The sequence below is a fragment of the Macrotis lagotis genome, chromosome 6, assembly GCF_037893015.1.
Source record: "Macrotis lagotis isolate mMagLag1 chromosome 6, bilby.v1.9.chrom.fasta, whole genome shotgun sequence".
Lineage (NCBI taxonomy): Eukaryota > Metazoa > Chordata > Mammalia > Peramelemorphia > Peramelidae > Macrotis > Macrotis lagotis.
The window spans coordinates 15,650,846-15,675,768 of record NC_133663.1 but is presented as its reverse complement, the minus strand read 5'-3'; the positions used below and the strand labels follow the sequence as shown (position 1 = coordinate 15,675,768).

The 24,923-nt window shown below is 39.9% G+C and overlaps 2 protein-coding genes across 2 annotated transcripts in view; one reads left to right on the top strand and one right to left on the bottom strand.

Annotated features, from left to right (window-relative positions):
• Positions 1-7,872, bottom strand: part of GMPS (guanine monophosphate synthase) — a 74,639-nt gene extending 66,767 nt beyond the window's left edge. Inside the window, exons 1-2 of the mRNA XM_074190795.1 lie at positions 7,672-7,872; positions 2,563-2,649 (exon numbers count right to left, since the gene is read on the bottom strand). Coding sequence (XP_074046896.1) covers positions 2,563-2,580 — 18 coding nt within the window. The 5' untranslated portion in view covers positions 2,581-2,649; positions 7,672-7,872. The remainder of the gene's footprint in view (positions 1-2,562; positions 2,650-7,671) is intronic.
• Positions 7,873-8,133: 261 nt separating this feature from the next.
• On the top strand, positions 8,134-22,706 carry SLC33A1 (solute carrier family 33 member 1). The gene is made up of 6 exons (XM_074190797.1): positions 8,134-8,911; positions 14,021-14,211; positions 16,600-16,784; positions 17,029-17,146; positions 19,776-19,991; positions 20,643-22,706. Exons 1-6 carry the CDS (start codon positions 8,149-8,151, stop codon positions 20,808-20,810), a joined length of 1,641 nt encoding a protein of 546 aa, XP_074046898.1. The 5' UTR covers positions 8,134-8,148; the 3' UTR covers positions 20,811-22,706.
• The last annotated feature ends 2,217 nt before the right edge of the window (positions 22,707-24,923 follow it).

Here is a 24,923-nt window from a genome sequence, read left to right as displayed (position 1 = left end):
AGTCAATGATTTTCCTGCATGGGCAGAAATAGAAACATAAGGAAGAAAATAATTAATAATAATATTCGATAGAGCTATATTCTCAATGAATGAAGTAATGATGGATTCAAAGAGAGAGACAACAGAGTTAACCAAAACTGTCAGCATGGATTTTCAAAAGTTTACAGATGCAAGGAAAGAGCCCCCTTCTCAACCCTGTCGTGTTTGCCTCCATGTTGCCATGATACAGGGTGAACCAATTTTGATAGATTTGGTATTGGCAATGTTTTAATCAAATTCATTAAGCAGATTCATCTTTTTTCCATATATTAAAAAAGGAACAATAAGAAAATAATACGACAACTCAAGGAACTAATGAATGTGAAGGAAATGAAGCGTGCCTGTTTATGAGATGCAGTTGGCGTTTCTATTCTTGTACCAATAATGATAACACCTTGAAATTACATGGTACATTTATTCTTAGGCCCTCAAGCTGTTACCTATGTATTACATCATTTATCTTCACACCATGTCTGCGAATTAGGTATGATGATAACAGGCATCATAAAATTTATACAAGTATAACCAATAAAATGCTGCAAGCTTCTGTCAAACACCCCGGATGAATCTTAATATGTTCTTCATAGAGACTTTCCCATTCAACTCAGCTAGCATACAGTAAAAGGGACTAGAGAGAGGCATGCAATACTCCTCAGCAACTGCTACACTACAGGGACAGAAATGAAGCAGTAGATGAGCTGAAAGTTTTACATCTCATTTGGAAAAAGACAAAAAAAATAAATCATTATTTCACTGGTATATAGTTTTTCAAATCATTGTTTCCTGCTGTTGCCAAGTTCAGTGAATAGGGAAAAAAAAGCGTCCTTCTCCTAAGCATTTAGATAATTCTGTGAAATTATAGCTGACACAAAGCCATAGATGTTACTATTTGTTCAGTCATTTTCAGTCATTTCCAACTCTTCATGACCACTCTTGGGATTTTCTTGGCAGAGATACTGAAGTGGTAAGCCATTTCCTTCTCTAGTTCATTAAACAGATAGGGAAACTGAAGCATAAAAGGTAAAGTGACTTGCACAGGATCACACAGCTAAAATCTTCTTGACTCCAGGCCTGGCATACTATCCACTGTGGCATTTAGCTGCCCTAATGCTTTACCACTAGGCTTTCATATTGTTTTAGAGAGTAGAGTTGGTTTTCAATTGAACGCACTTCAACAATGAATGCAAAAGCAGGATCCCTTTACTTTTTTTTTTTTTTTGCAAGGCAAATAGAGTTAAGTGGCTTGCCCAAGGACACAAAGCTAGGTAATTATTAAGTATCTGAGACCAGATTTGAACCCAGGTACTCCTGACTCCAGGGCCGGTGCTTTATCCACTACACTACCTAGCCACCCCTCTCCTTTACTTTTCTTTTTTTTTTTAGGTTTTTTTTTTCAAGGTAAATGGGGTTAAGGGGCTTGTCCAAGGCCACACAGCTAGGTAATTATTAAGTGTCTGAGACCGGATTTGAACCCAGGTACTCTTGACTCCAAGGCCAGTGTTTTATCCACTAAGCCACCTAGCCGCCCTTCAATTATATTCTTATATTTTTCCATTTCACTTCAATTGTTTGGCATATAATTGGGCAAAATAATTCCTAATAACTGCTTTGATATTATCTTCACCCTTATTATTTCTGATACTAGTGGCTTGGTTTTCTTCTCTTTTTAAATAATATTAACCAATAGTTTATCTAGTTGTTTTTCATAGAACCTCTTAGTTTCATTTCTTATATTCAATTTTACTAATCTTACCTTTGATTTTCAGGATTTCCAATCTGGTATTTAATAATTGCTCTTTTTTTTTCAAGGCAGTGGGGTTAAGTGACTTGCCCAAGGCCATACAACTAAGTAATTATTAAGTGTCTGAGGCAGAATTTGAATTCAAGTCCTCCTGACTCCAGGGCTTGTGCTCTATCCACTGCACCACCTAGCTACCCCTCAATCTGGTATTTAACTGGAGATTTTTAATTTGTTCTTTTTCTAGTTTTTTTAAATTACACACCCACTTCATTGATCTGTTCTTTATTATATATATCCAAGCATTTAGAAAAATAAATTTTCATCAGATTACTGCTTTTGTCACATCCCTTTTGTTTTGGCATGTTGTCTCTTTATTGTTTTTAATAATATTATTTATTAATAATAAATTGTTTACTGAATCTATGACTTTATTCTTTAAGACAATATTCTTTAACCCACTCATTATTTAAAATTAGGTTATTTAGTTACCAAATAATTTTTGTTTACATGATCCCTTATTAAATATAATTTTACTACATTATAATCTGAAAAGGATGCACTTAATATTTTTGCACTTCTGCATTGAACTATAGATTTATGCTCTAAAATATGGTCAGTACTCATAAAGGTACCATGTACTGCTGAGAAAAAGGTATATTCCTTTCTATTCTCATTGAGTTCTCCAGTTAGCTATCATATTTAGCTTATCTAAGATTTTATTCATCTCCTTGATTATTTTTTGGTTACATTTATCTAATTCTGAGAGGGAAAGGTTAATGTACCTCATATATGACTCCCATTGTCCAACAGATCAGTTTCTTTCCTGAGCTTCGGTCCTTAACATCACCAAAAGTGGCTGTCCCCAAAACCTGGAAAATTCAACATGTCCAAAACTGAATTATCTTGCTGCCAAAAGACTCCTATCTTCCAAAACATCCTACTTTCTATGGAGGGCAGCACTAGCCTTAAAGTCACCAAAGTTTACATCCCTGGGATCATTATGCAGCCATCCTAACTCGTCATTCTTAACTGGATGACTGAAAATGAATTCCTACTTGGTCTCTTTACCTCAAGCCCCTCTCCTCAACAATCCATTCTCCCCACAGCTAACAAAATTAAAGCATGCTAGACTTTTGTTCTGCTGCTCAATAAACTCTAGTTGGATTCCCTCCATCCTCCAGAATGGAAAAGGGAAAATTTGAACTCAGGTCTTCCAGACTCTAGGGTCCAGTCCTCTAGCCACATCTCTCTCTGTCTCCCTTTCTCTTTCTCTCCCTCTGTCTTTGTCTGTCTGTCTGTCTGTCTCTCTCTCTCCCCCTTCCAAGAATTAATATCAACTCCTACACCTGGTGTTTAAAATCTTTACACCTGACTTTAATCTAGCTTGATTGCCTATTATTGTTTTTTTCAAGTAAGTGACCAGCCCTGCCAATAAGCCTGTTGATTTGCTCTCCCCATGCCCCAGATATACTTCCTCTTGTCTCCTCAGCATCCTTAGTTTCCTTTAAACTGATCAACACCTCACTTATGGGAAGGTTCCTGCCCCCCCCCCCCAGCTGAACGGTTAATGCCTCCTTCCCAGAATTACCCCTCAAAATTTACTTCATTACTATGTGATAGATACATGTTATCTCCTTTGACAAAATGTCTTGTATTCCTAGTTCTAAGCACCTAAGTGGAGCTTAATGCTTGCTGAATTCTGGGACTGAAGGTAATTGAATCCTTCCTTTCCTTTAGGCCTGCCTTCACTAAGGCCACCCCACCTGGACATTTCCCACTCTTTCCAGTTCTTGCTTAGGTACCAATCACCTAATCAGTCCTGCCATTGATAAACCCCTCTGGTTCCACTCACATTTCTTCTCCCAGACTGCCTGGGCTACCACTATCTTATTTTCTCCAGGTAAATGGAAGATCCTTGAGGATAGGGATAACTCTCCCAAACCTAGTTCAGTGGCTGACTTAGAGTAGGCTCCCAATAAAAATCTTTTTATTGTTTGGCATCACAGAAAAGTTTGGTAAATGAGGTTCGGAAGGCTTGATTTGGGGCCACTGTAAGCATTAACGCCACTCTATTGCAGGCTCTGTATTATTTGGGACTTGACTTCCTCTTCCCTGGCATCCTTATCAGCGCCAGCTTCTCTGACCTTTTAATTCTTGGCCGGAGCACACAAAAGGTCCCAGTCATTGTGGTTGGTGCCCTTCAGACTTGGTGGTCAACATACCCAATAAGTCCTCACCAGAGGTGATTGCAGATGACGGAAAAGGAGGATAAGAAGGTGCTGGACCCCCAACTGTATTCTTACTGTGTTTGAACAAAGTAAACCTCCCTTGTTCAATAACTCAAGAGAGCCTCACTTTATCCTAACACTGAACTTGATCAGGATTTAGGGCTCCACTTACAGCAGGTGCTTTAGAATAATGAGATAAGATTTCCTAGAATCCTGCAGAAAGATTCAGACAAGTTGGCATTTTAGTGCCCACTTAAACCTTGGACTATATTGAATATGTCTCTGTGCTTTATACATAAATATGTATATATATATATATATATATATATATATATAATTATCTAACTACCTATCTGTACTTTTCAGTAAATACTGCCAAGTAAAACAACTTCTTTTCCAAATAATTCAAAGAAATTACATCATTAAATACAACATTGTACATTGAAACTTTGCAATTCTGTGCCAATCTCTGAATGTACTGTCTTGTACTTGCAAGTCAAAGGAATAATATAATTTTATTACTGAAATACTACTAAAGCCCTATTCTGTTATGAGCCTGGGTTCTGCAAAAGAGAGGTTTCAAAGGTACAGTGTGAGATCATGTCTTTCTCACCCCAACATCAGTCTAGCTCAATTAGGAGAAACTGATCACAAGTTGGATCATTTGTGATTCACTTTTTGGCCATAACTAGGGAATATCTCCTACAAGGCAAAAGGGGTTTCAATTTACACCAGGTTAAGGTGTACCCAAGTCAATGAGAAATTTCTAATCCTAAAACTATTAAATTGAAATATCTAATATGTCTACCTTTTCCTTTTTTGTTAAAACTCACTACATCTTTCTATGTGGAGTATTAAGCAGCATATAGCTTCATCTTTTTTAATACAGCCTTATCATGGCTATTTAGTTCACAAATAAAAAGCTTGAGATGGGTCTCTAAATGGAAATGCTGGGTTTTTTTGACACATAATTTTTCCCATTTCTGTGATTCTTCCTATATAGTCTTGAAGTTAAAGGTTAATCCATCTTTAAACCAATCAGACACAAGCAGCCTAGAGCTTTGCATGTGGGCTTAGGAAGTTCTAGGGTTAAGCTTCGTCTGTGTAAAAATTGGCCATCATTGTACCTAAATGAGAATATCCTCATCAGCCAAGTGAGGATAATACCAAGAGTACACAACTCACAGGCTTGTTTAACACAAAACAATGTATTCAGGTGTTTTGCTAACTTCAAAGCACAATCTGCTAGTTATCACAAATAATTAATTGTGTATAAAATTCTGAAAAAGTAGATAATCATTCTATGGAACAGGACTAAGTCATTGCTACCTCAATCACAGGTGGACCCCTACATAACTTTCCACTGTTTCCTATTTCTTTCAAAAATGGCTTAAAAATGTTATGAGAATCCTCACCAATATATAGGGGGCCATGAGTCTTACCTAAAAGGGAGGAAAACTACCCATGTCAGTAATAGAACAGGTGAAAATTTATGTGGAAATTATGCTACTAGACATTCTAGACAAGAGGAGACTCAGTACCAAATTTTTTTAAAAAATTAATTTTAAAATTGAGTTTGAAGCCTTTCTCTAAAAAACTTTTCTGAAATAATGTCCTGCTCCATTCTGACACCAGTACAGGGTTGCTCTCTTGAAGTAATTAGCATAGTGACCAGACAAGAAGATGCTTTGAATGCAACTTCCTAAAGAGTTAAACAGTTTTCCCAAGCCCATGAGTTAAAGAACTACCAAAGGGAACAAAGAAATTTCTTTTATTGCTTTAATTAGGAAATTATACTAATACTGATCAAGCTGGTTAGGACAATCACTAGAAGAGGGAGTGAATGACTTAGGAAAATGATTCTCAGAGTAGACTCTAATTTTGACTGGTCTGCTTAATGAAGTAAACAGTTGAATAGACCGATTTTTAAACTCTCGGTTCTTGTTCAATTCTAGATAATGAAATATATTCATTGTTGAAGAATTCTATAAATTGAACTTGAAAAATGACTTTTGTGAAGAAGCATTCTCCAACAGCTTCATGATCAAAGGATATAGCTTTCAAAAAAGAAATCTAAACTATCAATAAATGATATTCTAAATCCCAAATAGAAAGCAACTCTGAGGTTTTATTCTTATTCCTATTGGATTGGTTAAAAAAAAAAAAGACCAAAAAAAAGCAGTATGTCAATTGCTGGAAGGGTTATAAGAAACAGGCAAAATAATGCACTGTTGGTGAAGCTGTGAATTAGTCCAGTCATTCTGGAAAGCTATTTGAAAAGGTGTCCCCAAAGACACTAAAGTGTGTATACCTTTCAACACTAGGCTGAAGCCCCAGATGAGCAAAGAAAGAAGAAAAGGACCCATCTGTACAAACGTATTTATAGATGCTTTTTTTAGAGTGGCAAAGAACTGGAAACAAAAGGAGTGCCCATATACTGGGCAAGGAGAACATAAATTATGGTCTGTAAATATGATGAAGATATTAAAAACTATTCAAATGCTGAAACTATGTATACATGTAATTGGAAAAATTAAAATACAACAAAAAAGAACTGTCGAAATAGAAAGCTGTGAGGGCTGGTATAAGCTAATGCAGAATGAAGCAAGGAGAAAAACATTCTATTTTTTCAATGTTATTTTATTTTTCCAATTATGTGCAGTTTTCAACATTTATTTAAATTTTTTGTGGCATTTTTTTCCACTTTCTTCTCCTCTCTTCTCCATCCCCACGAGTCAGTTATGAAATCTAAGTTATCCAGGTACTTCCCATGTTTAACATATTTCCATATTAGTCATGCTGTAAAAGAATCAGAAGTAAAAGGGGAAAAAGGAAGGGAAAATGATAAAAACTGAAGATGGGATGCTTTGTTCTGGGTTCTGACTCCTGTTTTTTCTCGTGTGGACGGCATGTTCTCTCACAAGTCTTGCAGGACTGTCATCACTGCTTAGCTGACGTTTCCTTGGAGTTGTCTGCATCGTGCCATGCTCATAAGAGCGAGCCCCCTCCTAAGAGGGCATGCGCCCCGGGGGGTCCCGGGTGAGGGTCTCCCACGCGGCACACCCTATTCCAAAGTTATTAAAAGAGACCCAGGGAGTGTGTCCGTGCGTCACTTCTTCTACTTTTACTTAGTTTCATTGTTTGGATTTCCACAAGGCCACGGGGTCGGGCGGCTGCCCACGGCCACGCAGCTGGGGCGTGATGAAGTGTGTGAGGCCGGATCCGAACCCGGTCGTCTCGCGTGTAGGCCCATCCCGAGGCCTCGCCCTCGGGGGGCTCCGCACAGACACACGCCCGCTCCGGGGCCGGGCGCGGCGGGCTTGGGCCGGGCGCGGCCTCGGCTCTTCTCCCCGGCTCCCAAGGGTCTCCCGCTCCGGAGCCCGGCGGCCCCCGGCTCCTCCCCTTCCCCGGGGTCACGCCGCGGCCACGGCGCGTGCTCAGCCAATGGCCATCTCCCGCGTTGCCACGTGCTCGAGGGGGCGGGGCCCCGGCCAGCCAGGGAGGGCCCCCGGGGGGCGGGGCCAGCTACCGGTCGCGGCGCCGGGTCTCTCCGCCCCCGGCCTCCGTTTCCCTGGGCCCGACCGGGCCCGGGTGTGTGTGTGTGGGGGGGGCGGCGGGATACAAGTGCCGGTCCCGGGGGACACCACCTCTCTGTCTACCTACCTGGGAAGGTAGGTGCTCGGGGACCCGGGGCGCCCTGCCCGAGCGGACCCTCCCACTCCGGCGCCGGGGAGACGGGCGGCGTTCCGCGGGCTCCGCCGGAAGGCCCGCCCAGGAAGCGGCGCCCGGCCAATGGGCGCTCACCACGCTCCCCGCGGCCCTCGGGAGGCCGGGCGCCCTCGGGGCTCGGCCCCGCCCCTCGGGCGCGGTGCGGCGGGCGGAAGGCGCCGGGCGGCCGCCGCGGCCGCGGCGCGTGGTTCCGCCGTCCCTTCCCCCCCCCGCCGTGAGGCCGGGGCGCCGTCGCCATTGGGCCGGCCGGGGCCGGGGCGGGGCTGGCGCCGGACGCCGCGGCCGGCCGGACGCCTTCCGCCGGAAGCGCCCCCGCGCCCCCGGGATCCCGCCTGGCCCGGCTGCGGCAGCACGGCCCCCTCGTCCGGCCCCGGGCCCGGCGCGGCCGCCCCGCCCGGGCCTCCCCGAGCCATGTCCCCCGCCGTGTCCCACAAGGACGGCGGCCGGCGGCGGCGGCCCGGGCCGCTGCACCAGCGCCTGGAGCCCAAGGGCGGCCCGCCGCCGCCGCCGCCGCCGGGCGCCTGGGAGGAGGAGGAGGCGGGCGCCGGCGGCCCGGGCGCGGCCGAGGCGCTGCTGCGGCCGGGCGGCGGGCGGGCCGCGCGGGGCTGCCGCGCCGAGCTGGGCAGCGTGCTGCTGCTGCTGGCGCTGTACGTGCTGCAGGGCATCCCGCTGGGGCTGGCGGGCAGCGTGCCGCTGATCCTGCAGAGCAGGGACGCCAGCTACACCGACCAGGCCTTCTTCAGCTTCGTCTTCTGGCCCTTCAGCCTCAAGCTGCTGTGGGCGCCGCTCGTGGACGCCGTGTACCTGCGCCGCTTCGGCCGCCGCAAGTCGTGGCTCGTGCCCACGCAGTACGTGCTGGGGCTCTTCATGATCTACCTGTCCACGCAGGTGGAGCGCATGCTGGCCGGGCCCGGCGGCCCCGACGTGGGCGCGCTCACGCTCGCCTTCTTCCTCTTCGAGTTCCTGGCCGCCACGCAGGACATCGCCGTGGACGGCTGGGCGCTGACCATGCTGTCCCGCGAGAACGTGGGCTACGCCTCCACCTGCAACTCGGTGGGCCAGACGGCCGGCTACTTCCTGGGCAACGTCCTCTTCCTGGCGCTCGAGTCGGCCGACTTCTGCAACAAGTACCTGCGCTTCCAGCCTCAGCCCCGGGGCCTGGTCACGCTCTCAGGTGGGCCCCGGGGGCGTGGGGGGCGCCCCCGGCGGGACAGCCGCCCGCTCGCGCCCAGCTTGGCCCATCCATCCCAGGGGGCAGCCCCGAGGGGCGCAGTGGACAGGGCGGACGCCTCGTAATGCCCCGGCCCTGCGGCCTTGGCGGGCCGCGGGGCTAGGGCGTTAGGAAGCGTCTGAGGCCCGCGTGCCCCGCGTAGTCGGGAGATGGTCCCCTCATCGACGATCGTCTCCTGGGAGAAAATAGAGAGCAGATAGGATTGTGTTGAGGAACCGTGGGAAACCGACTTCTGGAACCTTCAAGATTCCAGACTTTGAACCGGGTAATGTCCAATGGGGGAGGAAATAGACAGGGAGGCAAAGAGGATGACAGCAAGAACAGAGACCCAAAGGAAGATGGGGGGAAAGGTGGAGAACCAGCACTGAAACCCAGGCCTCCTGCCTCCTGATGTGTGAGCAGCCACGTCCTCGTTGGCAGTTCACACGACGATCAGTTTGCCAGCTGGCAAGGAGTGTTCTGCTCCGGCCTCTGACCCTCCTCTCCTTACGTCTCAGGGTGAAATGAGGAGAATCCGTGAACCAAAAAGTCCCCTGAACTGTTTTTAACTGCCCTCTTTTTGCTTTTAAATCCTGGAAACTCAGGGATTGATGTTAGATCCATGCAGGACAGCTCCCTTTGCATTCAATGACCTTTTATCTAGAGATCTCTACAAGGCTTTCTTTGTTCTTTGTCTTGTATTATCATCTCTGGCTGCGCTGACTCCTCCAGTGAGCTCTAAGGGTTTTTCCCCTCCACTGTTTCACACTGCTTAGTCTTCCATCATCCTCCTCCTTACGATTTTTTAAAACCTGTGACTCTTTTAATTAACAGAAGTCAATCTTTCTCTCCTACCCCAACTCCCCAACCCACCTAAGAAAACCACTGGTAAGAAATAGTTCACTGAAATAAATAACCCCATTGGCCCAGGTCTGACATCCCCTTTTCTTAATCCTGTACCCTGAGTCTTTCACTTCTCTGTCAGGAAGTGGATAGCATGTTTCATCATTAGTGTAGTTGGTCATTTTCCCATTCACTGTTCCAGATTTTCTTTGAAGTTTTGTCTTTACCATATTTTACTATTGTATAATCCTATGATTGTATAAACACTCTGCATCACTTCATACAGGTCTTACCAGATTTCTTGGCCACTTTCGTAATTCATGTGGCACGGTAGCATTCTGTCATGTTCTTTTACCATCACTCAACCTTTTCTCCAGTTGATACACCTCAGATTCCCAATCTTCTCATGATTCTCAGCTTTCTGGGTAGGTTGATGTTTGTCCTTCATTCTTGAGAAGACTATAAGATCAGGAAGACGGTAACCAAGACAGGCAGGTGAATTGAATTTGAGTGAGCGGAGACTGAGCCAAGTCTCCAGCCTCATTTTCTCCTCCAGAGCCATCTGGATCCAGTGGCCAGATAGGAATCAGGTCAGCTGGAGATGGCTCTGGATTTGAGGCAGTCAGAGATAACTGATTTGGCCCAAGGTCACACAGCTAGTAAGTGGCAAGTGTCTGAAACCAGATTTGAATTCCTGTCCTCCTTACTCTATCCACTATGCCACCTAGCTGCCCCTTCCAGTTAGGTTATTCTTGGCTATAAACCTAGTTATCTTCTAAAATATTTTAAATTAAATACAGTGGTGGCCACTAGATTGTATGATTTTTGACTGATTCCTCACTGTCTAGATTCTTTCTGGCTGTTTGAAGCATTTTTTCTTTGACTTGGAAATTCTGGATTTTGGTTATGATGTTCCTGGGAGTTTCCATTTACTAGGTAATTGGAGAGTTCTTTCAATTTCTGTTTTTTGCCTCTCATTCTAAGAGATCTGGGCAATTTTCACATTTCCTGAAAAACGAATAGGGTTCTTTTTGGTCAGTGTTCAAGTAGTCCAATTTGTCACTTTTTTCCATATCTGTTGCTTATTTCTTAACCTTTTTGCCCACCCCACCCCACCCCCCAGTCTTTTGACTTTGTTTTAATGTTTCTTATTTCTCATGGAGTCATTAGCTTCCTTTTGGTTCAGTTTGGTTTTCTGAGAGTTTGTCTTTGGGCAAGGTTGTGGCCAAATTATCCTCTTTTAAATTATTTCTTTTTCCAGGTTTTTATAGAGCTCTCATTTCATTTACAAAATAATTTTATCTCTCTTTTTAAAAACTTCATCATTTCTTCTAGGAAATTGTAGTTGCATTTACTCCTAAAGTTAATTTTTTCTTTGAGACTTTGTAGGTGTTTTGGAGTCATTCTCTTCTTCTGGTTTTATGTCTTGAACATACCTGTCACCACAGTAGTTTTTGTGTCCAATGGTTTTTGTTCCTTCATTTGTTTGCTCATTCAGCCTAACTTCAGACTTGATGTTAGAAATGGACTCTGCACACTTCTGGAGAGCAGCTTTGGGCAGGTCCCATTGCTCTTCATTTGGATATTGCATGTGGTGTTATTTCAGGATCTCAGGGACAGTTCCCCTGTGGTCTGAGGCTGCCTCCCCTCCCCACACCCATCTAAACTCTACAGGATCCTGGTCTGGACCAAGCCCTGGACAGTTATTATCTCATTACCTTCCAGACACTTCTTCAAGGGAGGTGCTCTGCTCAGTCCCTGTCAGAGAAGACAGACCTGTGGACTGTGTCGGCAGGTCCTGGTCCTGCTTATTTATCTCCAGGCTTCAGACTGGATAGAAGCTGGCACCACGGATGGCCCCTCATACCTCAAACTAGGAAGTTCAGGTTAGCACCCGGGAGGCTTCTGGGATTTCCTCTGTGTGTCTGTTACCTTGGCTGGTCAAAGGACTCCCTGAGACTTTTTCTGGATTTTCCATCAGGATTCAATTTCACACATTTTCTAGATCTGTTTGAAGGAGTTGGGGGGGATAGCTGAACATGCTTCTTCTACTCTGCTTTCTTGGTTCTCTGCTGGATCTATTAATTCCTTGTATTCCCCCCCCATTTCAGCCATAGGCAATATTTTGAAATTGTTCAAATTGTTGCTAACAATTTTCCTTCATTTAAGACACAAAAGGGATGAGATAATCTCTTCTATAAACAGAAATTAGGAATGTGTTTAAGCTTGTTTAACTTGTATTTAGACTCCTTTTTGTATTTTGTTACTGGTTGACAGAGAAATCTTAGGCTTTCCTTGTGCCCAGTTACACTGGCAAATAAAAATTTTGCCTCCCCAAATCTACTCTTATCTGCCAGTGAAGTAGCTTCGTTTTCACTTCAGTCTTTTATGTGTAAGGAACATTCATCAGATTTGACCAAATCATTGTAATTTCTTGGAAATACCAGTTTGATATCCTTGGCTCATTTACCCCCAGGGTAAAGCTTCAAATGAAACAAGGGACCTCCAAAAATGAGAGCCGTTTTCTCCCATGGATGCCTGAGCTTGGTGGGTGCTGGCATTTTCTGGAGAGGATACTTTATGAGGATCAGCTCAGACCGTTGACATAAAAGGTTCTGCCCACCTCATGTGTTATTAGACATGGCAGCTACTACTAGGGTTGCCAGCTTTTGACCCTGGATTCTTCAGTTTCTTTCTCTGCAAAATGCATGCACTGATATTTTTGCTACCTTAACGCACAAGGAAATTGGGAAGAAGCTGGTTTTATAATCCCTACTTAAGATTCCATATACACACTTCTTGTTCTTGTTACTCATAAGTCAGAGAGCAAATTTAGACAGCGAAAGAGGGGATTGAAAAAATCCAACTGAAGAAAAAGAGAAAATGTAGGGCATCTTTTTTTTCTCTCATTTAATTTCATAAGTGCTGTGCTTGGGCAGAGTTTCATAAGGCTTGCTATAACATAGGGGAAAAGGTGACTCTTGACTGTACTACCTGCCCTGCCCTCTGTGTCACACCTGACTGTCACACCTTGGCCTTATTACACTTTCTCTGCTCCCTTCTGAACTGGGATGTTCTCTGTTGAATATTCACTGTCTTGGCAAGTCTTCATACTTTCAGGATGGATTTGACTTGGAAAAAGCTAAAAGATGTGTGGAGCCAAGTGTCTCGAATATTACAGCTAGCTGTAATTATTAAATTACTGGCTAATCCTTAAAGAATTTTTTGATTGTTTTTTGTTTCTGCCTCCCATTCATTCCCAAGTATATCCCTCCCCTTGTAGCAATGATTAAGAAAGAGAAAGGGGAAAGCAAGTCCAACCAAATCATAAGCAGAGCTTAGCAAAGAATTCAGAGGCTATATTTTCTCAACTCTTCTCTTTCAGCAGGGAATGTTCATTGTAGCTCTGTGTGAGCAATGTATCACTTCAGGCTTTGCATTATTTCCATCTATATTGTTTGTCTTGTATATTATTCTCCAGCCTCCTTCACTCAGTTATTAATTGAAATCTTTCTGAAACCCATTCTGAAGTGATTTTGGACAAGCATAGCTGAATGTTGGTGTAGATCCTTTCTGAATGATGATTCTAAAAAAGATAAAGATCAAGACTAGTCTTCAAAAAGAACAAGTCTTGACTTTCTGTGTAGTCATATGTTGTGTGTAGGACTCCCACTCGCAGATAATAGAAATCACTCTAATGTTTAGCATCTTTTTCTCTGATCATCAATTCATTTTCATGTGATTGTCCCTGTTCAATCTCACTCTTCTCATTGTGGCTCACTCTATCTCCCTTTTCAGGATAGTGACTATGCCTCAACCAAATTACTTTTTATATCTCTGTGTGTGTGTTTGTGTGTGTGTGTGTGTGTGTGTGTGTGTGTGTTTGTGTGTGTGTGTGTGTGTGTATTTGTTGAAGCTTTGGAAATTTGTTGAAGCTTTTGCTAATGATTGCCTTTTTTAGACTTTTCTTATAACTTTATCTTATACCACCATAGTTGAAGAGATTAAAAAGCACACATAAATTTCGGAACTGGAAATTAGAAAATTCTCTTAAGGTTATTTATTTTGTTATATTAATGTTGCTATAATTCAACCACCAAGACTAAATGTATGAAAAAATTTTGTGCCTTTCCTTCACTTTTCTCAAATGAAAAGAAGCATCTTACAGTCAATTCTTATATGCTCATTTTGAGGCGAATTATGAAGTAAAATGTTTAATTTTTATTTTAGATTTTCTGTTTTTCTGGGGAACTGTATTTTTAATAACAACAACATTAGTTGCCTTGCTAAAAAAAGAAAATACGGAAGTAATACCATCAAAAGAAGAAACAAAAGGGATCACAGACACTTACAAGCTGCTCTTTACAATTATAAAGATGCCAGCAGTTATGACTTTCTGCCTCATGATTTTAACTGCAAAGGTAAGAACATCTCTTGAGTAGATATTCACATATTTCTATTATTGCCTCTTATCTTACATTTATTTTATTTCAAAAATGAATTCACCATATGTAATTCTATTTTTAAGTATTTTAATGTGTTTAACTTTAAAAGGATTAGACCATATACAGTTTGTGCATTCCTATTCCCTCTTCCATCTTAATACTGTATATGAAATTTCCAAATTTTTCCAAGTCTTTTAAGAGAAAAAAAATTGACACAGTTTAAATGTAACAATGAACACAAACCTTAAAGTGGTCGGTCATCATGGCATAAATTTTCCAATTCACGAAATTAAGTAGCATTTTCAGTATTGTCTTTAGGGTGGTGGGGGGGGGCAGAAAATTGGTGTCAAGTGATTTGCCCAAGGTCACACAGCTAGTTGTCAAGTGTCTAAACCAGATTTGAACTCAGATATTCCTGATTTCAGGGCCGGTGTTGCATCCACAGTGCCACCCAACAGTCTCAGTATTGTCTTTTAATAAGTACTGTGAATTAATACATTTGTTTTCTAATCATTAGGCTGTTGTTCATTTTAGTGTTTATGCATTTGACCTTTCTTCTATACTCAGGTTTTCTACCATCCTGATGATTTCGTTACCTCCTACTTTTCTTTGCATTATTTGTTCGTGATTATGATCCAGTATCATAATTTGAGATTTGGAAGGACCCTTGAGGTTGTGCCCAGGGAAGGAATGGAGCTTATTCCAGACCATAAAGGGAGAGATCAGCAGAGCCATGACCTTGGAGCCTCAGCCCAGCTTTCTTTTATAGCATTCACTTTTTCTTCCCTTTTAATTGAATTAGGATTCAGCAGCAAGAATATCAGATGGTAAATGTTTGTCAGAATCTGTGACTTTCCATAGACCCCAAATAAGCACCAAAAAATTAAGTTCTTACAAATACTGATAATAAAAATCAATAGGTTTAAAATAATTGTATCTAATTATCTCAATAAAAATGTAAGAAACATCAAATTAAAATAAATTAAAAATATTTGGGGACAGCTAGGTGGCACAGTGGATAGAGCCACCAGCCCTGGAGTCAGGAGGACCTAAGTTCAAATCTGGCCTCAGACTCTTAATAATTGCCTGGCTGTGTGACCTTGTGCAAGTCACTTAACCCCATTGTCTTGCAAAATCCAAAAATAAATAACTACAATTTTAGAATCTGTAATAATGTAATTGTTATTTACGTATTCTAAGTAGGAAGAATGAAACTCTTCTCGGAGTGTTGAATATTGACTAGTTCAGAATCTATTGAAAAAATCCACATGTTCAAATTAGAAATAAATTAGAAAATTTAAAACTAACATATAAACAATTATCTTTTGGCATCTCGTGGGAAAATTATGATGAATTAACTTTCTGTAGTGTATAACCTTTGATAGGGTTAAAGGTTTATAAGTAACTTTTAAAAAGAACAATGTCAGTGGGAATTCTATACATAAACATCAAGGAATCCTCACCTTTCAGTTTTTTTGTAATAGAATTTTTACTTTGACTCCTACCACTAAAATAAATACAGCATGATTTTTTTTCTCTATGATTTTAGAATGATATAATGTCAAAAATACTGGATTTGGACTTCTAGGCCTGGATTGCAGGTCTTGACTATTATCTGACATTGAACTTCTTTGGGTCTTGGTTCCTATCTGTTACATGAAAAGTCTCCATTCCATGAACTCTGAAGTCCTGTCCAAATTCTAAATTTCTGATCTCCTTGCCTCAATATTTTCCCTCATTTTGGAAAACAGAAAGATTTCCAGGAGTTTTCTGGTTACTTAGAGATTAGTTTTAAAAGAAGACAACATCTTTAATTTTTCAGACAACAGGGGAAGAATAGTTTAATGATATGAAAAAGTAACTAGAATACATTTTGGAACTTTTGTCATACAATTTCAAAGGAGTGGAATTTGATTTCTAATTCAGTACAGTAGAAATGCTGAAATATATTCTGGCTTATGTTAGAAAATGCTGCAGGACCAACGTGGCAAGATCCCTTTCTTTGACAATGAGATTTTTTTTTTTTAATTTATAAGGTAGACATAGTGAAATCTTACCTGGTCATAAGATGGACATGGATTTATAATGAACCATCTGATGTAGTTCCAGAGCAGAGGAAGGATGACATTGTCAGATGACCGTTAGATTTTAAGCAAAGAAACTCATGTTCTAGTCCTGACTCTGACGCTACCAACTATAAGTCCAACCCTTTGGACCTTTTCGGTTTCCATGTCTTCAAAACAAGATAGTTGTATTTGTGATCTAAGTCCTTTCCAGCTTTAAAAACATTTGATTGTCTGATTCTGCCTTGGTGAAAGACATCCCAAATCAAAGTTGAACCTTCCCTTTGTTTTTATGTTACAGATTGGCTTTTCAGCAGCAGATGCAGTAACAGGCCTCAAGTTGGTAGAGGAAGGAGTGCCCAAGGAGCACTTGGCCCTGTTGGCAGTTCCCATGGTTCCTTTACAGATTATATTGCCTCTAATTATCAGCAAATATACTGCAGGCCCACGGCCGCTAAATGTGTTTTATAAAGCCATGCCCTACAGGTAAGTGAAAAAGAAATGAAGCAGAGTTATTCTAGTATCTCTCATATTGTAGTTACATAGCCACACATAAACATGTTTGGAAGTCAGATTCACTTTTTGATCCTTTAAATGAATTTTTATCTTACCGGCCTCAGGCCCGTTTTACATCAAGGATCCTGTCATTACAGGTGCATGTTTATAGTTTTATAAGATTTGGTGTGCACCTAAAATTGAAAGCAGCTTCTAATTCTTTATTTCTATGCAGATTATTACTTGGCTTGGAATATGCTTTGATGGTTTGGTGGACTCCCAAAGTAGCGTATCAAGGAGGATTTCCAATCTATTACTATATCATAGTGCTGCTGAGTTACGCCTTACATCAGGTAAAAAAAAAAAAAAGGAGATTGCTGGGGAGCCATCCTCATGATCTAGGCCATTTCTTACATGTAGAGTGAAGCTACAATTTCCCAGATTTGTCCAACTTTTAGCTATAATATCAATAAGCAAGAGGGATTCTAGAGGAAGGGAATAGTCATTAGGACGTCATTTCAGTCACTAGAGTTCAATTGTGAACAGTCAGAAAGGTCCTTTTTTCCTCATAGTTTTTCAGAATGGTGAGGACTTCAGACTGCCTCACTGGGTGTGTGCCTCTTGAGACAGAAAGGGCTGCTTCTCCTTGACCCTGCTCAGGCCTTGGCCTTCATCAGAAGAGGCATTTCAGCTGGGAGCCTTTTTAACTCTTGAGACTTGTTTGGCCTGAGGGAAAATGACTATGTAACAGAATAACAAGGATTAAAAACCCAATTTAAGTAGCCTTCCAAAAAAAAGTTTGTATTTAAATGAAATTAATTTTGATACAGTACTCATTCAATTACAAAGCAAGTGAATGATAGCTCAGGGAATCTAAACACTGAGATGGGAACATTTAGAAGCTCAGAAGTGATCCACAGTCTTTTTCTAGTCTCAGACTCATCATTTTCTGCTCCATATGTATGTATTGCAACTTGTGTGCCAAAGCTTCCACTGAGGGTTCCAGAAAGTCTTAAAGCTGAATCTGCCTAGTTGGTAAATATTAGTGAACATCATGGATATTGAACATGTAGTTACACGGCAGAAGATAATATCTCAGTCATTCTTATATACTGGAAATGTTCTTTCAGGAGGGATAACTGAAGGACATAGACAATTCCTGATTTCCTCCACTGCTTTTGAAAGTTTTGGCCGAATTGTATTCTTTATATGACAGACAGACTCTGCAGACTAGGCAGTGAATAATTTTTTCTGTTAAATATGCATTTGTAGAATCTCATATTTTAGCAGAAATTGGGAAAAGAGCTGATTGTCACTTGGCTTTAGTTTCACTTAAACTGCTTGATCTGAGTGAATTGGATTATTTTTAGGAAAGTGGCTTTGACCAGAGAGCAATAACAATGGAAAAATCCGTCTGGAGTCAGGGATGCAGAGGTCAAATTACACCTCTGGCCCTTAATTGTGTGACCTTGGACAAGTCCATTGCCCTCTCTCTCCTCAGTTTTCTCCTCTACAAATTGAGGGGTTTGGATATCAAAAAGCAACCTTCCCAACTTGTCTTTGGTCCTAGAAAGCATGGCAAGAAGCTAGGAGATTGAACTATTGATCTAGGTTGGACACTTCTGGGCTTCTGCCCAGTTATGCCTTGTGCCACCAAATAATGCCATGGCAGCTGGTTGATGCAGAATTTATTTACCTGTGTTGAGAACTTCATAGATTACAGTGTCCAATTAATTATTCACTTCTTAAGGGTGGGAGCTTTTTTTCATCGATTTGAATAGTACTGGAAGTCCTTAGCACAAAAACAGAATATTTTATAGGTTCTCTTTTAGTAGTGGTTGTATTAATGGTTTCTGTAATATCCTCAGATATGGGCTAATTGTAAGGAACAACTTTCTTTCTGTCTTTGTTTTAGGGGGTTTTTTTTTGGTGTGGTTTTTTTTTTTTTTTTTTTTTAGGTTTTTGCAAGGCAAATGGGGTTAAATGGCTTGCCCAAGGCCACACAGCTAGGTAATTATTAAGTGTTTGAGACCGGATTTGAACCCAGGTACTCCTGACTCCAGGGCTGGTGCTTTATCCACTGCACCACCTAGCTGCCCCTTGTTTTAAGTTTTTGCAAGGCAGTGGGGTTAAGTGATTTGCCCAAGGTCACATCACTAGGTAATTAGTAAGTGACTGTGGGCAGATTTGAACTCAGGTCCTCCTGGCTCCAGGGCCCATGTTCTAACCTAGCTGCCACTAAGGGACGATTTTATCATGAAAATATTTCCTTTTGAATTGCACTGTTTGATTAAGGGATTATGCTATCAACTTATCTTTATTTCCATGTTTTTCTTAGGTAAATGTCAGAATTAGCTTGTATTCGTTATTCCTTGCATAAGCATATCAATTGTCAGAGATAAAAACTTTTAAAATATTAATCAGTGTACATATACTTTGACTTGACATTTGACACTTTAGAAATAATTTTTTCCTTAGTTCAGTCATTTGGAAACTCCCTTGACCCTTAGAGTTTGCTGTAGAATCATGACTGAAAAGCAAATTTAAATTTGTTTAACCTGTAGTATCTTTAGAATTTAAAATCTAATTTTAGAAAATATAAACTACATCTTATATCCTAAAACCATCCTCCTCATGTGCATTTGGAAATTCTTGAAAACATGATTGCCTCACGTACCCACCCACCCCCCATCTGAGGGGCAAGCTCACTGTTTTTCAAGTTAATTATATTTTCGGCTGTCACTTACTGTTAACTTATTGTTGAACTGCATTTATCTACTTTATCACTCCACTCATTGGTTTTTCCCTCTGGAACAACACAGGAAAATGCTCATTCCATTTAAAAACTATTTATATATAACGTATTTATATAACTCTTTGGGTCAGTAATCTGTTTCATTACCCTTCCCCACTCATAAAAAGGAAATGGGCTAAACCTCACTAGTTGCTTGCTTTTATTTGTGTGTGTTTTTTTCTTTGCAGATCACACTGTACAGCATGTACGTTTCTATAATGGCTTTTAATGCCAAAGTTAGTGATCCACTTATTGGAGGCACATATATGACTCTTTTAAATACTGTGTCTAACCTGGGAGGGAACTGGCCTTCAACTGTCGCTCTTTGGCTGGTGGATCCTCTCACAGTGAAGGAGTGCGTGGGGGCTTCAAATCAGAATTGTTGGACTCCCCAAGCAATTGAAGTGAGTTGAGTTATTGGCTTGATGCTGCCCTGAATTAAGTTACTATTTGTTTTGTCAGATAGCAATGCCTGTCTCTTTAATTCCTCGTTGTTTTAACAGTATTCTGTAAGATCCATAGGGATCTAGTGCTTACACAGTAATGATAGACTGAATTCAGCAAGAAGCATTTTTATTAAGCATGGTCCCATGGACACACAGGTCCATGCCTGGGGACCGGCCCTGCCAATGTCAAAACCAAGTGACAGTTTCTGCTGCAAAGGAGCGGACAAGTCCTAGAAGGCAGATAAGGCTAATTATGGGGTCTTAAACATGAATGACTATTTTTAGATTTCATAATAGGAGCTAAAAGCATATTGGCTGTTGATAATAATGTGAATAGTCTAGAGTAAGTAAAATCTGTTGAAAATACAGACTTTGAAAGTCAAATGCTTTCCCTTTTTTTTTAAGTTTCATGCAAAATGATTGATTTTTTTAACAAGGGGGAAAAGTTTGTTGAAATTTTTCTTGAAGCTTTCATGAAGGTGGTTTACAATTAAACCGTTTGAAATATTCCAGAAGTAGACAAATTATGCAGAATTTAAACTTTAAAATGTATTTTGATAATTTAAAATACTTGAAAACAAATTCTCATTGATGTTTTTGTTCTTACAGCTTTGCAAAAAACTTGGTGGCTCTTGTGTTACTACATTGGATGGTTATTATGTGGAATCTATTATCTGCGTTATTATTGGATTTGGTTGGTGGTTCTTTCTTGGTCCAAGATTTAAAAAACTTCAGGATGAGGGACCATCATCGTGGAAATGCAGAAGGAACAATTGATGCAATTCACTACGGGACATACTAGGAAGGGGGAAATAGTTTTAATTTTAATGAAAATGTTATGATAATCAATACACAGGAGTATAAATACACCTTCAAATAAGATAATTATTAATATAAAAATGCCAAATGGTTGAAAAGCTGAGACCTCTATATGTAATCTTTTTTTCCCTTACCTTTTCAATGTAAAAGTATACTTAAGGTCAGAAAATTGGTTCTAAAAATAGCCTCTTCTCTTTCTTGAATCATATTTTTAGTTTACTGTCCAAAGCATGTTTCTGACTGCATTGCAGTGGCTCTGGAAAAACTCATTATGTCTCCCAAGTATTGTCACTGACCCATTCGGCTGAGATGTGACTCTAGACATTTTAGTATTGGGGCAGATGCATTAAATGGAACAAAGTACAATGTGGAAATATGAGTAGGGCTTTGTGAGATAAACAGCTGAAAATCTCATGTTATCTTTCAGATGCAATAATTTTACTTGGAATTGGCCAAGAGGGGAAATTTACATTACTGAGATGCCATTTTAATTATCATTTTTCTGACCGTAACCATGTTTTAAAGGGTGGATCTTTGTGTTTAAAAATAATACTTTTAAAATGTATTTTCTGGCTTTTGTAAGCATTTCAAGATTTATAAGAAGATGAAACAAATATTTTTTATAAAACAAAAATTTAAGTCTTTTTAATTTATTGACTTCATTTGGGGGAAAGGAAGCATTCTGAAGCCTTGTTCACTTTTCTTACATTAAACCTGAGGGGATGTGTGGTTTTGTTACCAGTGTCTCAAAACAAACAGACTTGTAGAAAGGGTCACATTTAGTTTCATGTTTACTTAATGGCATACTTTCCAAAATAAAAAGAAAGCACAATGTTATTCAAGGAGTTTTCCTTTGTTCCTAAGGAAAAAAAGAGTAATCAAACTTAATCATTAACATTCCTTTTGTTTTCTCCCCTCCCCCCCTTTAATTTTTAGTAAAAATTAAAGCAATTTTTTAATTTTTAGTAAAAATTAAAGCAATTTTTTTTTGACATCTGATCTGTTTCAAAGAAAATGTCAAAGAAATCAGTGCCTTTGACGGAAGCAAATCATGATGCTAATGAAAAGACCAATTAAGAAAGCACTTTATAATTAGTGAGGAAAATCCTCACAGTTCACTTATGCCAAACAAGGTGTTTGTCACATTATTTTCACTTTTGTCACAGAAGCTTCTCTTGACAAACCAATGTTTTCTGAGCAACACTTGCTGTATTGCATAAGTTAAATGAATTCATTTTGAGTGCCTTTGCCATTTCCAACACAGGTGTATCTATTTCCACAGACAAGGCACTTTGTATACCTTATATTTTAAGTCACTATGTCTCTTTAGAGATAATATTAATACCTTTAAAAGGTAAAGATAGGAAAGAGAATATCTTCTAATACTGATTTTTAACCTTTTTGACATTTAATTTCCATAAGGTGCTCTTTCTGTTTTCCCTAGCGATATTTGGTTTTCTTTAGTGAGTTGATTTTGGCTGAAAAATGTTTACTAATTTTAACCTTGTTAATTTTATAATGTAAACTGAATAGTGAGTGGGGTTTTATGATTATCAAAACAAGAGCTGAGTGATTTTTTTTTTAAAGGCAGTCACCATATGAAAGAGTTATGAAAGTTATCCTTTAAGTCTCTAGGATTACCAGTATTTTTGGCCCACTGCTGATGTTGGAGGTGGATGCCACATCCTGAAGAATCACTGGAAAAGACACTCATTCTAGATAGAAGATGGCAACATGGAATCTAGCATGCCAGACAGCTGTCATGCTAGTAGATTGTATTGTTGCTAGGCTGGTCCAGCATTGTGTATTTCATTTAAAATACAATTTACTTGAATAAAGGGGGGAAAAAAGGCTCTTAATGTGAAATGTATTTTTATTTTTTAGTATTTTGAATTTATAAGCTTAAAGTTTAATTAACGACATGATTGCATTGCCCTCCTGATCCATTGGAAGGCCATTATAAAGTATATGAATAAATGAGTTGTATTAAGCATATGAATATTCAGTAATTTGGACACTCAAAAAACATTTTTTAAAGTTAAGACTTGACAATTAAAAAACTCACTAGAATTGATAGTTATCAGTCATTGTGAATATCAGATATAATTAATGTTATAAATTAGGTAATAAATGATTATAATGTACAAAGTTGATATATTAATAAAATTTCACATTTGAAATATCAGTCATATTTTTATAGCTTAAAATCACCAGTGGCATCTTCAAATTTGCTTATATGAGAGGAGCATTTGTAATCTTAAAATACTGAAGAATAACAACACCTTCTATCTTGTGATTTTTCTCATTCTTGACTGATTTGGTAAAATAAACTTTAAAAAGGGAAGGAATTTTTACATTATTTTGTTTTACACTGAACATTTGGCAGCCTCTTTGGTTAAACTGGCTGCTGTGTGTGTGTGTGTGTGTGTGTGTGTGTGTGTGTGTGTAATTTGCACAACTAAAGGAAATTGAATGTTTTCAGCATCTACAGTATCTAAAAGCACATTGTTGGGCAGTAGGAATAGAAGGATACAAGACAACACAACTTTCACTATGGTCCTTTGAACCTAGCAAGGGGAAATGATACAGGTGCACAGATAACTGAGGTGAGAGCACAAGAGGGTCCAGGATTGAGGTCACTCCCACCTGGGCAGGATCAGTGTTGGACATTGATTTATCATTGAATGGCACTGATTTGCCTGTATATATGTGCATGATGTATAATTGATACACCAACATTCACTAGAAGCAAAAACCTCCCAATGCCCTGCTGTTGGTCACTCACTTTTTTGGATCAATAAGGAAAGTTTTGTTCGGGAAGTGAATTTGTTCATAACTTCTAGTTTTTTAGTTTGCTTTGAAATTAATCCCAGCAGGCTAATGTTATGTCTAAGACCCTCATCTTCAATATGTATCAATATGTGAAATAGTTCCATTTGTTAATTGATTAAAAATTGCTTGAAAACAAAGTGGAAGGAAAACTACCTGAAACTGAAAATTTTGTTTTTAGAATGTTTAAATAAATATAGTTGCTTTGTTTAATATATAAACAAGGCCTAGAGAAGTGAGAGAACAATTATGCTGGTAGAAATAGGACCAAAACAACCCAAGTAGCAGACCCTCATACAAAGGACCCTTTTTAGTAGGAGTTGAGCCACCAATAACCTGGACCTTGGTCTCTAAGCTGTACCCATTTTAGACATATTCATAATCTTAATCTAAAAGTCACATTGCTAACCTAGCTTAAAAAGTTTCTTTTCATACTAACTGTTCATGTAAAAACAAAATATAAAATTCAGTAAGGCAGCCAGATGCATGGTGGAGATGGAACTCCACTACAGAAAGAGCTGCTCTAAATATGTTTTTATATATAGGGACCTGTCTTTATGTTGGGGTATTGTCCAGCAATGAAATCTAGGTCAAAGCAGAATGGACTTTTTTTTTGTCTTTTTTAGCATAATTCTTCCAGAATAGTTAAACCTTTTCACAGTTACACCAATAGTTTATAAGTGTGTTGGTCTTTACATAAACTCTCCAGTATTTAACTATGCCCACCGGTTGTCTTCTTTGTCAATTTGTTGAGTATGTAAAACCTGAGAATATTTGATTTCCATTGCTCATAGTGGTTAATTGTAACTCTGGACAATTTTTTTTTTATCACTTATCGAATTGCTCTTGGCCTTATAAATTTTCAAGTTCCCTTTTTCTATGTCTTTTGATATCTGACCCTTTCAAAAGTTAACCATTTTATATTTTCAATACTAAACATCACTAGTTTTCATATAAGGACTAGATATAGCTATCACCTTACAGTTTCAGATTTCCCTTTTTAGCATTGCTATCATGATAACTTAAAATTTGAGAAACAGATGAGCATTTTCAAATGGCAGGCATGAGTTTCTCTATTGAGCTTATATGTAGCTTGGGTTAGCAGTTACACGTATCTGCATCTACTCTCTTGGATCTATGTTTGAGAGTCCCAATTAGGTTCCTCCAGCTAGACTGATTTGTTCTGATTTGTTAATGAGATATGCTGTCACAATTGCTTAGAATTAGACTTGTAATATTTGG

What these genes read in the sequence shown, in the direction of transcription:
- SLC33A1 (XM_074190797.1), top strand. Translation starts at nt 8,149, where the DNA reads ATGTCCCCCGCCGTGTCCCACAAGGACGGCGGCCGGCGGCGGCGGCCC. An exon ending in TGAGTTACGCCTTACATCAG is followed by an intron (nt 17,147 to 19,775) that starts GTAAAAAAAAAA and finishes TTTTCTTTGCAG; the next exon opens with ATCACACTGTACAGCATGTA. An exon ending in GGACTCCCCAAGCAATTGAA is followed by an intron (nt 19,992 to 20,642) that starts GTGAGTTGAGTT and finishes TTGTTCTTACAG; the next exon opens with CTTTGCAAAAAACTTGGTGG.